Consider the following 15,028-nt stretch of genomic DNA (forward strand, 5'->3'; position numbering starts at 1 on the left):
GGGAGCCTTGGCACATTTGAGCTGGCTGATGTTAAGTTAGTAGCTTGAAGTTGGATCTGGTGTGGTTGCATATGCATGGAAACTTGTAAATACTAGTTTACCAGAGCAGCTGTTAAACATCTAGCTGCACAGTAGAGATGAAACCGCTTTCTCAACCCCACAGAGAGAAATCAAAGGTGCTCTTGGGTACCTGTGGTGATCAAGGGCTTTTCATGTGTGAAGTAAAGAGAGAAGCAAGGCTGGAAACTTCATAAGGTCAGTGCTCCCTTCCCTGGCAGGGCCTGGGACACGACAGCTGGTCATACCTGAACACCTTGCTCATGTGTTTTGTTTTGGTCTTAGATTTTTCGTTCTACAAATTTCTGTTCGGGGGTAGGGGCTGGTTTCATTCTTGCTTAAATATCGCAGCACTGAAGGCATTCCTCCATTTGAGGGATCGTTCGAGTTTGAGAAATCAGACCACCTGAGTAATACTTTAGAGGAATGAATCCCAAATTGAATCTGAATGTATCATTTAAGTTCTCTGTTTCTTGGTTTGTCCATTTATAAAGATGGATAACCTGAGATTTGCCTCTTTTGTTTGAACCATAGTGAAATATACAGAACTAGCCTTGGGGTGAAAATACTAAAGCTACGCTCCCCACTTTGTCTGCCAGTTCGTATCTATTATGACTACACCTAAAAATTACTATGCACTTAAAAATGAGCAGAAATTAGCTTGGCTAGAAGTGGACGGTTGAGTCACTAAGACTTTGTCTACATTGTCATGTGCTGCAATCACTTTAAGGAATGATTAGCATTCAGCTGCTCTGAATGTTGTATATTTGATTGTGAAATACACTTTTAGTTTCCATATGTCACATCAGAATCAATCAGGGATTTTTTTTTTTTAACGTTAGGCCTTATCTCAGGATATAATGATTCAAAATGTGGATTGAGGAGCAAGAATTCTATCTCAAGGTGGTCCTCAATATGTACATTGTTGTTGATACATCATTGGGACCCACCAGGTCCTAACCCTAGCACCCCGTTGTCATGCGACACTAGAGTCAGCTACTCAGCAGCAGAATCCTCGCTGATCCTGACAATAAGAGAAGAAGCTTGACCAAGGATTAAAGCATCTATTCAGCTGCACATATCTTTAACAAATCTCCACAATAAAAATACATGTTCAGAAATATTACATAGCAAATAACAACAGTCTACAACATTTTCCATTTGAAATGTTATATTTTTTTTGTGGCAAAGCAGTCAGAGGGCAAGAGAGGCAGGATTAGCCATTTTGGTCCTTGGTATCAACTCATCAGTGGCCTTGATGAAATAGTCCATAGATAAAGTGGCCTAGACAGACTGGCCAAGATGCCGTCTATCCTCAGCACCCGTGGTGTCCCATCAGAACTCTTCAAACACACATACACAGCTCTGACTCGGTAGTCAAAAGGTCAGTTATACACATCTGGGAAGTAATAGAAGCTAAGCAAATGTTTGCCTGAGGCATTCAAACAGTTATGAGAAAGAAGGACCCAGAACTATACAGAAAAGTTCTTAGAATGTCATTGGAAAGGAATGAAGAACCACCAAAGTTTTTCATTACGCTTTGTACAGTCTTAGCGAATTAAACCAATACAACATTTTGAAGTCTGTTGCTGCAATTACAACGTGGAAAATATTTCTTGACTCCGGGGGCCCCTGCTGAAGTTATATACAAGGAAGAGTGCACAATCACTTCCAGCCTTGGTCTTCTAAATCATGCATACACATTATTAAAACAAGACTTTATTAAAATGAATATATTATCAGGTACATTTCCAGCTGTCAGCTCTATACCATCAATAACTGAACTGAGGTTTATCAGACAATGATATAGCAAGTGGCTTTTCTCTCATTTTAAGGGTGAGTGGGTGGTTTTCAGCAGCCTGCTATGTACTGGGCAACTGTGTCCTCTGCTGCTACGGTGTACCTGGCCAGGTACATTTAGTGATCTTTCACCTTCCTCCCTTATAGGCCTTATCCATTATATTTGTACTCCAAAGATACTAGGCCCAAACTCTTTTTCTTTGCATATGTCTTCCATACCAATAAGGTAAAGATGTGAAATTATAACCTCTTAAATAATTATCTATGTACATTTTGGGGAAAATCGCTTAGTTTCTCTGCATCTCAACTTTCAGATTTGCAAAGTTAAGATGGGCTTGCGAAGCTCAGAGGCCCCTCCCTTTCTATTATTCCTGTATCCATAGGGTCCTTGAGCGATTGCCTGAGTGTCTGGTGCCCTGCCTGAAGTTGGGAAGTATGTACTTATATTCACTCAATTCCCTGAAACCTTGGTTTTGTCTGGGCACTCACATTCATCAGCACTGATAGCCTTGGCACCTGGATGCTGGGTAGTGAGTGGGGTCTTCCTTTACACATCCTTGTGGTAGCCCATGGTCAGGTGTCTGGTGTTCGGGTCAGAGACAGATGGCCATATTCAGCATTGCTGAACACACAGTACTACTAAACACACTGCATTTTATAATGGTTAAAGTTACTTAGCACAAGAACACAGTCTGGGAACTCAGACCAATGATCGAGGATTTGTCTACTATGTGCAGGGTGCTGGATTTGATCCCCAGCTTCATTTACTCATGTACAAACCCCCTATTTCTGGGTGTGGGAGGGAGTCATGAAAACCATCTTTTGACTCTGTCTTCCCAGAATCCACACGACACAAAGAACAAAGATGAGACCACAGGTCTAGCAATGAGCAGGCTGCCAAGGGTTTGTGGATTTCCCTTTCTCCTCTGTAACTTAGTCATTTTCAGACATCCTTGGGGGCTTTGTGATGGCCTTGATTCCCATATCTGATGGTGTACTCTGTTATAAGTAGCCAAAAAAAAAAATGAGACTGTTTCTATTAGAAGGATATACTAACCAGACCCAACCAAGTGAGGCTGCCAAAGGAGGACGGGGTGTGATTGTGTAGCTGCACAGACAGGAAACCCAACGGTCCCTCTGCTCTGGCCACTGCACTTGAGCCTACAAGCCTGGGGACAGTGGGAACGCTGACAAGTGCTGACTGCCTTCCTGATAAGGGAGCCTTCCTATCATGACAGCGGCTACATAGGTTTACAGCATAAAACAGTTTTGAAAAACACAAAGATTTTGTAGGATCATCAGATGGCTACATTTCCAAACTGTTGGAGCAGCAGGTCAAGGGTACAACTGACAGTAAAAATAGCCAGAAAGGCCTTTAACCATACAGGGAAAACGGCAATAAATATTTTGCCAATGTTTTGTACCTAATGTTTTTTATTTTTTTTTTTAAATAGAAGGGATCTACATTGTAAAGGAATCTTTAGCATTGTAAATTTGAGGTTATATTGGAATTTTTCAGATGATTTTTTATTGTTGTTGTTATATTATAAACAGAATGTGGGGACCATCTCAAGAAATCCTTCCTAGAGGCAGGGATGAACAAGCCTCCAAACCCTTCTGGTCCTGAAGAGAAGCCCATTTTCCTACTATTTTGTACTCCTGTTCAATGTATAGTGGAAGCAATAGTAGAAGACAGGAAGGGTTTCTTAGTCTAAACTTAGGGAACAAGGCTGTGGTAAGATTTAAAAATCCTCCCCAAATTAAAAACAAACAAAACCCACAATGTTCTGATGAGATCGAATTTAAATAGGCTATCTTGAAATAATGAACTGGCTTTGGGGATTTTCTGGTCTTTTGGTACTTCATCTTGTACAGTGCAAAGAGTCGGAATTTATATTTAGTAAGATCTAATGGGCACATTGAGATTAAAGCTCTGGAGTCAGAACCGGGCCTGGATAATCTCAGCATTAATATCCCTGAGCTCCAACCAAATGAACTAAGAGCTCAGGAATAGCCAAGTCTTTCAATACCGATGACAATGAATGCAATTCTGCCTGTAATCGGTCTCTCCATGACTTAAACCTATCATGGCTTTAGAGTAGCTGCAAGGTGTCCCATACTTTTTAAAGAGAAAGGACACAGCCATGGTGTGGTTTAAAGTGACAAGACACAGTCATGGTTTGGTTTAAAAGTCACAGAACACAGTCATGGTGTGGTTTTCATGCCCATAAAATTATCATTGGATTTAAAAGTATTATTAAAATGGCTTATAATTTTAATTTCCTTATTATTCAGTGTATAGTTAACACTTCTTATTTTTGAAATATTTACCCTTATTTCCTTTCATCTGTCTGAATGATTGACATTCACAGAGTGTAAGATGTGCCACCGTTGGTATTGTGTTTGGATCTGAATGGTTTTCTTTCACTAGATTGTATTTGGGTCAGATTTAGCTTCTCCCAAAGAACAACCCAGCTTTGGGACCAGGTAGCATAAGGACTGTGTGTCTCCTTATTGCCCTTCTTTGTAGGCACGGCTGTTTCTTCCCAGAGAGGGACAGTGCGCTGATGTCTGAACTATAGCAACAATTTTTCAAAGGGGTTTACAACACTGTTAGCATTCTAGATGAGATTTCTGGAAAAGAAGGAGCTGCCCCACTAGAGCAGATAACAAATGGGCTCCACAGGCACTTGGAAAGAGGAGAGAAACTCTTATTAAAATTTAACATCAACTTGGCCAGACTTGGGGTTGAACTGGAAGAACAAAGTGCTGCTCAGTGTAAAAGCCTGGGATGGGAGAGATGCGATTTCCACAGATACAGCTGAGACACTGAGAACAATGGCCAACTGATCTCAAATTCCAAAGGTTATTTAGGACCAAGTCTTGCCACTGCATAATGGCTTTTCTTTTGGAGACGCTCAATGTATAGGCACACAGACTTGATTTCAGAGGAAACAGAGAATAGTATCTACAACTGTCTCAAAGAAAGCAAGCAGGTCTAGATGGCTGTTGGTGGGGATGTCACAGAAAGGATCTGACATGACTAATGCTAACATCAGCCACACGGAAAAGAAGCTCTAGCTTCTTTTCTCACACTGCTTTATAGAGTGCATAACTTGCAAATATGCTTCTTCTCTTTCCTTCACATTCCCCAGGTTTTTAAGTTAGCTCAATGCCTCTATGTTTTGAGAGAGTGCCCAGATCAATGCTTGAGCCAAGATAGTGGAAGGCCCAGGCTAGAAAGCCCTTGTAGGACCTGCCATGCCAGCAGATGCCGTGCCACACGCAGCATGGGCATGTGACAGAAAGAGAGGTACTGTAGCATAGGCCTCTCTACCCACATAGACCACCCTGCCGCAGAATAGCAGTGTGGACAAGACAGGACTTGGAAAGAGGCGTTTCTTAAAGAATTCATCACGGAGGAAGTCATCTTAATTTGTTCAGTTTGTCATGAACCACCTAAGTCACCCAGAGACTTGCACACATCAAGTACAGATGCAAACACATACAAGCAAAGATAGTCTGGAGCTATTCCTAACAAATTATTAAATTCAATGGTAGTAGAGCAACAGGAACAGGGTGTGTGTGTGTGTGTGTGTGTGTGTGTGTGTGTGAGAGAGAGAGAGAGAGAGAGAGAGAGAGAGAGAGAGAGAGAGAGAAACCTGCAAACCAGATTTTTGTTTTTGTTTTTGAAGTCTCCAACCCCCTGGCAAAGGAGATCCCGCTGAAACTGGCCAGCATTCTCTGATTACGAGGACTATATCCAAGTAGGGCTGAGGAGACGGCAGCCATGGATGGGATGACAGCAGCTCATCCACAGGGGAGTCAGTTTATTATTAAAATAAAAATGTGGAACTATTTCAAGTCATTCACTGTGTAGCATACTTCCCAACACAACCTCACCTTTACCAATCAAGTCTAACGCATGTGGTTTCAACGCACCCGTCCTAAGTCTTCTAAGACCGATCAAAGAGCAGTGCAGACGAGGGAGAGGAGACGTCCTTCCGTGTGAGTGGCACACAAGCTTTGCCGGATTGTCTTTGGGGCTCTATTCTGGAGACTATTCAATTTGGTTTTTTTTTTGGGGGGGGCACTTTTAAAACAGCCATTTGGCACTTTCTGTTTGGAGTTCTTAGGCACAGTGTGACAGAGTGAGCTTGGTGAGCCCTTCGCCATGCATTCGGAACAGCAACTGAAACTCAGCAGGCAGCTGGTGAGACTCCTGCCACTTGGTGGTAAACTTGGTTCCTTTTTTGTCATAGTAATGGTATGGAAGATCCTCCCTTGTGTTGGGGTCAAATCCGAAAGGCCAGAATCCATACAAGTGGATCTCTTCACAGACTGCAGATGCGAGAGTGTACATGAGGATACCTGTGCTCAGCCGTTTGGGCGACAAGTGTTTGTTTTTCCAGTACCTGGCAATGATAAGTACATGTAGATTCAGTGGTGGTGCTGAAGGTTTCAGTCAGATAAGTTAATAGGCAGGGCTGGGAGCTAGATTTGTCTAGACTGTTTAGTTTTCATGGATAGAAACACTTTCCAGCCCCATTACCTTGGTCTGTCCCCTTCTAGAAGAGATTTGAAATGTCATGAAAATTGAATAAAAATGGAACAGAGGGGAACAAAATGATGAAGTGAGAGGTTTGGGATAGGTTGGTAGGTGACCTTGGTTCTCCCCATTTTCAGTAACGACTTTGGGCTGTATTCAGTTATTAAATATCGGAGTCAAGTTCTATTACTTCTTCATTCTGGGAAACGGTACCAGGGTGTGTGTGTTACCCTTGTAATTATTCTCCACACGCACCTTCTCAAAGAGAAGGCCCCAGCTTGGGCTATAAATAGTACAATTGCCTTTCCTTAATGGAGACATTAATTTTCTAGACCACGAGTTCTCTTTCAATGGAAGCTCAACTAAACATATCATAAATTTGGAAGATTTTAGGAAATAACAGGAAGGGACTATCTATTAGAGCATGCGCATCTAGATACCGGTTCTTCTAGTACCCACTTGAACTGATAATAAGATCTGTACCTGATGTGTGCCTGGGTTCCTTACATAGGAGGGCATGGGAGTTGAGGCAATGCTCAGACGACTCAAAGAAAAAGCTCTACACTTGATCTTTCCTATAAAATGGCCCTGGATGATTATTTCATTCTGATTTCATATTGGAATGATCTGAGAAGTTGTTAAAAACACACTTAGTGCTTGTCCCTTGCTCCCCTCACCACACCGAGTGAGTGTCAAACACAGTCAAGGTAGTGATACTGTATTTTAAAATACCGATTTTTATAAACAGCCAGAACTGAAAGTTGCTGGATTAGATGAAAATGCTACGTCTTCATCCAGTCTCCTTGTCAAGCCATAAGGCACAGCACAGAGATCCTTAAATATGCAAACATTTCATCACTAAAGCAGATTATGCCATTTATGATTTGTCCAGGGGGTTCTCAATCCTACAGGTCTACAAACACCTGAACATAAAAAATATTACTTAAAGTCAATGATCATTTTTTTTCTTTTTAAATTGTTATTTTCTTCAAAAATTGCTTTGTATGATTTAGGCACTAGTGTCACTGGGATATACCTATTTGCACAAGGGTAGTTCTTGTTTTGTGGCAATTCCGTGACTGTGCACTAAGGAGGAGAAGGAAAAACAAACCGGTGTGAGTGATAAACAGTCTTTTCATTTAGCACTTGATTACCAGTTAGGAATACACAGAACTTTTTGACTAGAATAATTCACTCATTCATTAAAAAGATAAGAGTTTTCCTCAAGAACTAAACTAACCACAACATCTAGTGAATTGGATAGCTCCCATGCCCAGCAGATTACAATATTGATTTGCCATCTGGTGGGGTATGAGTTAAATGTAATAACATATACACACCTGTTGACATGTTGCATTATGTTTCCAGGCCAAGCCAATTGGACCTTTAGCTGACCTCTGTGTTCAACGAAAAAGTCAACTAACGTTCTGGTTACAGTTGCAGAAGTGTGGAAGAAAAATGCAGGGATCCAAAGAATGGCCCCATCCAGCTTTTTTAAACTGAGGAAGAAGTTGTTACGATCCTGAATGGTTAAAAGATTGTTGTAATATTTTTCCAGGATGCTGGGGTTGAAGGTTGTGAGGTTGGTTTTCCTCCCAACGTCTTTTTGGAAAGCCTCCGTTGGGGCAAAATTGCATCGAAAAACAAAATCAGATTTATCTATTTCTTGTCCACACTGACTGCCTGTCAAGATTCCACTGTTGCCCACCACAGCACAAATATTATAACGCTTATTCATAATGGGCGACACATCTGGCAGCAGTGAGCGGAAGTTATTGCTAATAGAGAAAACATATTTATGGCTGGAATAATCATAATGCATCAGTTGGCCAATCCGAACACTATTCTTGGTCAAAGAAAAATTTTTTATTACATCGACATGCTGAAGAATTTCTTGCCTAAAATAAAAAGAGATTCATTAAATGCATTCCGTTCAAAAGAACCAAGTTTCTTTCTTATGCTTCTACTTAAGTCAGACACGAATCTTAAGCACATTCAATTCTAGTATGAACATACATTCATATTTGTGGACTCCAAAGGGCGGCCTGCTTTTATAATGTAAAGACATGACAATATATCTGTCAAGTTCTGAATGTAATCTTTGGATGCTAGTAAATTCAATGTGCAGTTTGGCCACTATTTCTAGGTATTCCAGTCTACTCAAAGAGTGTATTTGATTAAGAGGAGGCAGATGCCAAACTGTGTTAGAAAATACAAGGAGACAATTTACACAGGCCTCAAAGAGCCCACATTAATGCACAAACATTGGTGACTTCAGGTTCGTAACTAGGGACTACTTGTTTGCTATTGGAGTGTAGTGCTCAGGAATATAAAATACTACAGGTGTCCAAATACAGACTAAAAAGTTAGGGGTCGGTACATTATTAAATATGAGAATGGGAAGAGCAGTGGGTATGGCCAAATGCTTATTAGAAACGAGATGATAATCTCACTAAGGCCTGCTGAATAGTGAAGCATGGATCTATTTTTTTCTGCTTGATTATATGGAATTACAATATAGTAGAATACAGGTAATCAAAAAAATTAAAAAAAAAACAAGAGAAAAATGATACTTAGAATTGACTTCAGCTGGATTTGACATGGAGCTCCCTGTATAATTGTTACCTCTTTAGTCTCAGGTACTTAAAATAGTCCAGAGACAGGTAACATGCCACTGGGCTTCACGTTCTCTGGGGATAAGACAGAGTGAAACTCCCGTGCCTTCTGTTGAAACCACAGCAGGGGACAAGAAATCTTATCAGATTCTAGGACAAGGCAGACTAGCACAGCCGCTTCAGGTTTCCTTAATGGCACAGTTCTTAAAGCGGTTATAAAGGCAACTTCAGATGATACCGCTGAAATTAACTGAAGGTTTCCTAAGAAATGGCTTGAAAAGCAGGAAGCTTTGAGAAGGTAGCGTTCTTTTGATTGATAGCTAGGAATACTCAGCCCAGTGTAGAAAAACACTGTAATCGAGTTAGAGATGCGTTTGGTGTGGACTAGCGTAAGGTGTTCTACCATGAAAACTATCTGGACTGTCTGCAAAATTAAATTTAGATGAAAATCCTAAAGGCTAGAGCTGAAAAGCCCTTCCATGGTTTACAATTAATGGCCACAAACTAGTTTATAAGTAAGCATAAGTACTTAGACAGCTGTAATCATAATCCTATGATTATAATAATTTTTCAAAAGTACCCCAACATTTGTTTCCTGAAACTGTGCATTTCTTCTGATTTTGCTAGTAGATTATAATTTTTCAAAAAGTACAGTGACAATAAATAGCTGAGAAAAACCACAGCTCCTTGGCCGGTTTGTGAAGCGCTTCTTCACAGCGCTAATGAATACACTAGATGGCCCACAATGCATGGAGTGGCATAGCAATCCCACCCCGGGGGGTGGGAGGCTGTGGTTCTAAGACCAGGACCACTGAGATTTCATTAATCTCCTTCTCCCCTCACCCAAACAAAACCAAGCTATAAAGACAAAACTTCTTCTTGTGGAAAAAGTCTACTACAACCACTAAAGCTGGGAAGGCCTTCCTGAAAACAAACAGGCAAAACTCAAACAAAATCACACTTCCACACATATATTTAGGCCGGCATCTCCACTAGAGATGCCATAAGATTGCGTTATATTTTCTGTGTTTCAATAAGATTGTATAATTACATTTTTTTTAAAAAAGTAGGGGATCCTCTGTTTGCAATGAACTTTTTTTATTTTTAAAAATAGACATCTTTGGTGCATCCAGACTTTAAATCATGGTGCTCAGTCGAGACCAAATTCGGAAGGATGCTGACCATCCTGAGCCTTCCTGAGGGCACTGCAAACATTTGGGAGGATGGCTACTCATCACCTCCTCTTGCATTTAGGAGAGGACAAAGCCCGAATAGGTGCAGGTGGGTGAAGTGAGGTGTAGCTTGTTTTTATTTACTTTTTGGTGATTTTGGCTTTGTTTTCGTGCTGTTTGTCTTATTGAGTTTCAAAATGAAAAGCAACAACAAAATTAAAACCAACCTCTCTCCCTATCCTACCTTTGACGTAAAAACGCTGTCCGATTAAATGTCCATTTAGAAGGTTTCTCTTGGAGTTCATGGGTGAGAGAATTCGTAATGGGCACAAATGACGGGTCTAGAAACTTCAGCGCAAACTGTGACCTAAAGAGGAGCATGAGTTCAGAGAGACGCTGGCCTCAGCAAGGGGAACCCAGGGAGCAGTGACAACTCAGGCCACAACCGGAGGGGGCAACTGGCACAGGGGCAGGCCCACCGCACAGTCCCTCTCCTTTGGCACATTCTCTGCTTTTACACACACCCGAAAGAAAGGAAGAAAAAGGGAAACTCTTCCTCATTGTCCAGCCCTCCGGGTGTAAGAGAGACCATAAAAAAGATGGCGGTCACGCAGACATCCAGGGTCGGAGCCCGGTACAGGACTGCTGTCCGCGGCGAGGCGGGGACTTTGAGTCAGCACCGCGGACAGCAGCCTTCGCCGGTGGGACCCGGCTACCAGCTAGTCCCTGTGAATTGATTTTTGGAGAAAGGGCAGAAGAAATTCGAGACTCGGGCAAAGGGTGGGGGTGGGGGTTCCAGCCTTAACCTTTTCCTTCCCGAGCCCAAGTCTGATTGCACCCTCAGCCCTTAGCTGGAGACCCCAAAAGGCTGCCTGCAGCCAGGCTTTTCTGTCCAGGCCTGGCTTCTTCAGGTTCCACATCCCCAGCCCAGCTTGGCTCCTTGGGTACAGCTTGTGGTTACCACCCGCCCATCAGGAAGCGGTGTGGGGAGAGCTCCTTGCAGGCACAGGTAGGGGTGGGGCTCCAGATGAGCTGTGCCCGAGCTGCGCCCCGCGGTGACTTCGACCGGGCAAGGGTGGGCGGCCCTCAGCAGAAGGCTTGCTTCCCGCAGGGGCCGTAGAATTGCAGAAATCCAGGAAAGGAGGAGGCGGGTGGCAGCGGGGGAAGGGTAGAGGAAAAAGCCCTAGGGGCTTCAAGAGAATAAACCTGCGCATCATTAGATGAGAAAGGGGAGGAGGGAAGGGGTGTGAGAGCAGTTGGCGCCTGCGCCATTAAATCGCCCCAGCCAGGCCTTCGGAGCCCGCCGCTAGCGCACAGCCACCTCCTGCTTTGCCCATTTCAGGGTTTAACAACCCCTCCCGCCGTCCAAAAATCCTCTCTCTCTCTCTCTCTCTCTCTCTCTCTCTCTCTCTCTCTTTCTCCCCCCCTCCCAAACACTTCAGTTTTAAAATGGGGGGAGGGGACGCAGAGGAAGAATAGGAGAAATTCAATCACATCGATTAGGACAAAGGCTTTTAGGGGGCTTTGGGTTAAAAAATAAAGTAGAGAAGGAAGGTAGAAGCAGAAAAAAGAGTGAAAAGACCACGCAGTTACCGAGAAGCCCAAACACCCTTCTCTGACTGTCCCCCAAACACACCACCGACCCGACATACCCCAGGGCGCTCAAACAGAGGCCCACACTCACCGGAATCCCGCGTGGAACATGTACATTCGGGGCGCCCCTGGGCTGGCGTACTTGGGAGTGGTGAAGATGTTCTCCTTTTTCAGGGACACGTAGCTGATAAGCGATAAAATCAGCAGGGCCACGCTGAGCATGACCAGCCCTAGCACACTGGCGACTCGGGCCATTTTGCAGTTTCTCATCCCTGGCTAGGCTGGGTTCAGGGAAACCGGGGAAATCGGTCCATTGAGCGGCCAGCAGCCTGCTGGCGTGTGAGTGTGTGTGCGTGCGTGTGTGCTCGCGGGCGCGTGTGAGTGTGTGTGGCGGGGGAGGGGGGACCCAGGCAGTTGAGTCGCGGAGGGCAGGGGGTGGGGAACCACCTGGAGCCCCGGGAGAAGCGGGAGCCGCCCCCCCCACCCCACCCCGGGGTCAGGGGCGAGCCTGGCCCGGAACTGAGCAGGAAGATGGAGGGTCTGCGAGGCGGCGGGGCGATGGAGCACGCAGAGCAGTGCGTCTCCAGCTGCCGACTTCAGGCTCCCCCGCGCGTTTCCAGCGAGGTTGCCATCTCCGCTGCCGCCTGCAAGATAAATGTGATTGGAATAGTGTTACAGTTCGATCTAAGCACAGGATTTAATTAATGAACTCTAATCTCCTAAATAACCAGGGGGAGGGGTTCGGGGGAGGGAGGGCAGAAGGGGAAGGGGGAGGTGGAGAAAGGAGGCTGCGAGGCTGGAACCCATGCCGATGGCCTCCAGGACCCCTCCCCCCCTCGCTAATTTGAGTATGTGGCTGTCAGGAGACTGATACCCAAACTTAGTTTAATGAACCAGTCATGACTTTATAAAATACATCACGAAATAGGACGATAAATAACCTGATGCACTACTGCGGAGGATAAACACCAGCTGGGCACCTCTCGGAGATGCAATGAGGATTTTTTTTTTTTAAAGGAAGGCAAACGCTTAAAGGCTTTCTCATCTCCATCAGGCAGCACCCTGAGTCCCACAGGCAGCACCTGCTGCAGCATCCCTGCAAGGAAGATCCAAATAGTAGCTGAGCAGCCTGCTTTGAGGGACATTAAAAACACTCTAGAATGTCTCATCGTGCTCCTTACTATACTCCTGTCCATATAGGATGGGCACTGCCTAACAACATTATACGGTGATGCCTAAGTGTGGAAGGCTTGACTCTGTGTCCCTTATGCTCCTGTCAGTGTTTGGTCTATGTACCCCAGCATCAAGCTCTGAACAGTTAGGCTGCAATGACTCTCTATTGCTCACTCTTGGGACTTAACCTAGGCTAGCCGTCTGGCTGGGATAGGTCGCCTAAGGTGCCCAGAAATCAGGGCCATTATTAATGTACAAAATGGCTTTTGCAGAATCTCAAGACCCAGGTAAGAGAGGCTTGACTGGAGGGTGGTAGGAAAATTCATTTTGTTTCGCTTGACCGTATGGTTTCTTCACATAATGTCTATCTTAATATCCACGAGAAATACAAACTGCTCACTTTCAGCCGCACTGAGAGGATGCTCTCTTCCTTCTTCATCTTTGCTCTTTGCAGTTAGATTATGGTCTCTGCCACTTTGGCTTTGCCTGTGGCTTGGTCAGCCCTGTATTGGTCAATAAGCACTGATGAAAGACAGTCCAGGTGGAGAAGTGGGCCTTTGAGAGCTGTGATGGTTTGAAAGAAAATGGCCCCCAAAAGTAGTGGCACTATTAGGAGGTGTGGCCTTGTTGGAGTAGGTGTGGTCTCGTTGGAGGAAGTGTGCCACTGTGGAGGCGGGCTTTGAGACCTCATATATGCTCAAGCCATGGCCAGTGTCTCAGACCACTTCCTCTTGTGTGAGAAGCCGGATGTAAGAACCCTCAGCTCCTTCTCCAGCACTATGTCTGCCTGCACGCTGCCTTGCTTCTTGCCATGAGAATAATGGACTAGACCTCTGAAATGTAAGCAAGCCCCAATTAAATGTCTTTTCTTTATAAGAGTGGCCATGGCCATGGCTGTGGTGTCTCTTCACAGCAATAGAAATCCTAACTAAGCCGGGCGTTGGTGGCGCACGCCTTTAATCCCAGCACTCGGGAGGCAGAGGCCTCCCGGTCTACAAGAGCTAGTTCCAGGACAGGAACCAAAAGCTACGGAGAAACCCTGTCTGGGGAAAAAAAAAAAGAAAAAAAAGAAAAAAGAAATCCTAACTAAGACCAGAACCTTTTCTCTTTTTTTAAATATTTATTTATTTATTTACTTATTTATTTATTATGTATACAGTATTCTGTCTGTGTGTATGACTGCAGGCCAGAAGAGGGCACCAGACCCCATTATAGATGGTTGTGAGCTACCATGTGGTTGCTGGGAATTGAACTCAGGACCTTTGGAAGAGCAGGCAATGCTCTTAACTTCTGAGCCATCTCTCCAGCTCCCGACCAGAACCTTTTCTATAAAGCAAGTAGAGATTTCTCAGCAGAGGCAAAGGCAGAGGCAGAGACAGATGGGTCTCTGTGAGTTTGAAGGCAGCCAGATCTTCATATTGAACTCCAGGCCACCCAGAGGGGAGAGGAAGGCACCTCAGATAAAGCAATATGAAGAAGACAGGAAAGATTATGGTAGGCTTTGGGAACAGCAAGAAACTTGAGACAGTTACCTCCAAAGAAGAGCCTAGAAAATGAGTTGAGGTCAGATTGTGAAGGGCTTAGGGAGCATACTAAATTGACAAGTATCCTTTGTAGAACAGAGCTGTTCAGAACTGAACAGAGCTTGCATGCAGCAATTACTGTGGCTTTCGCTGAGTGGGTGGAGATGCAGTGGGCACAGGACTGTGGGACAGTGTATATCACTGTCCATGCAGATACCCGTGGATATGCTCAATGGTTCTCTAGCTTGTCAACACAACCAAAGCCTCAGTGTGTTTTTATTTGCCAGTGAACAAGTGCATATTTCCATTATGAACTGTTCCTGAACAAGCCTGGAGGAGTTGACCTCCTGGATGCCTAGTAGTGACTGTTACTCAAATGCCACAGAGAGTACAGTGCAAGAGACTCAGAAAGTCTACTGAGAAACTGCTCTCTGTAACATGTGACTAGAACTCTTTCTTCTTGTTACTGACTCACACCTTGGTTTCTAGTAAGTCTAGCTGTGGATGCAGAGAAAGGTTCTTGGGATTCTCTGAGTTTTCAGCTCT

At 44.2% G+C, this 15,028-nt stretch overlaps 1 protein-coding gene across 1 annotated transcript; it reads right to left on the bottom strand.

Moving 5' to 3' along the window:
• Positions 1 to 1,107: 1,107 nt before the first annotated feature.
• Positions 1,108 to 12,421, bottom strand: LOC121440616 (sia-alpha-2,3-Gal-beta-1,4-GlcNAc-R:alpha 2,8-sialyltransferase). The gene is made up of 4 exons (XM_041641390.1): positions 11,878 to 12,421; positions 10,438 to 10,560; positions 7,747 to 8,304; positions 1,108 to 6,272 (listed from the first exon to the last, which is right to left on the bottom strand). Exons 1-4 carry the CDS (start codon positions 12,054 to 12,056, stop codon positions 5,990 to 5,992), a joined length of 1,143 nt encoding a protein of 380 aa, XP_041497324.1. The 5' UTR covers positions 12,057 to 12,421; the 3' UTR covers positions 1,108 to 5,989.
• Positions 12,422 to 15,028: the final 2,607 nt, after the last annotated feature.

This window comes from Microtus oregoni, unplaced genomic scaffold, assembly GCF_018167655.1.
Source record: "Microtus oregoni isolate MIOR12 unplaced genomic scaffold, Mior012 000069F_ref0000032, whole genome shotgun sequence".
Lineage (NCBI taxonomy): Eukaryota > Metazoa > Chordata > Mammalia > Rodentia > Cricetidae > Microtus > Microtus oregoni.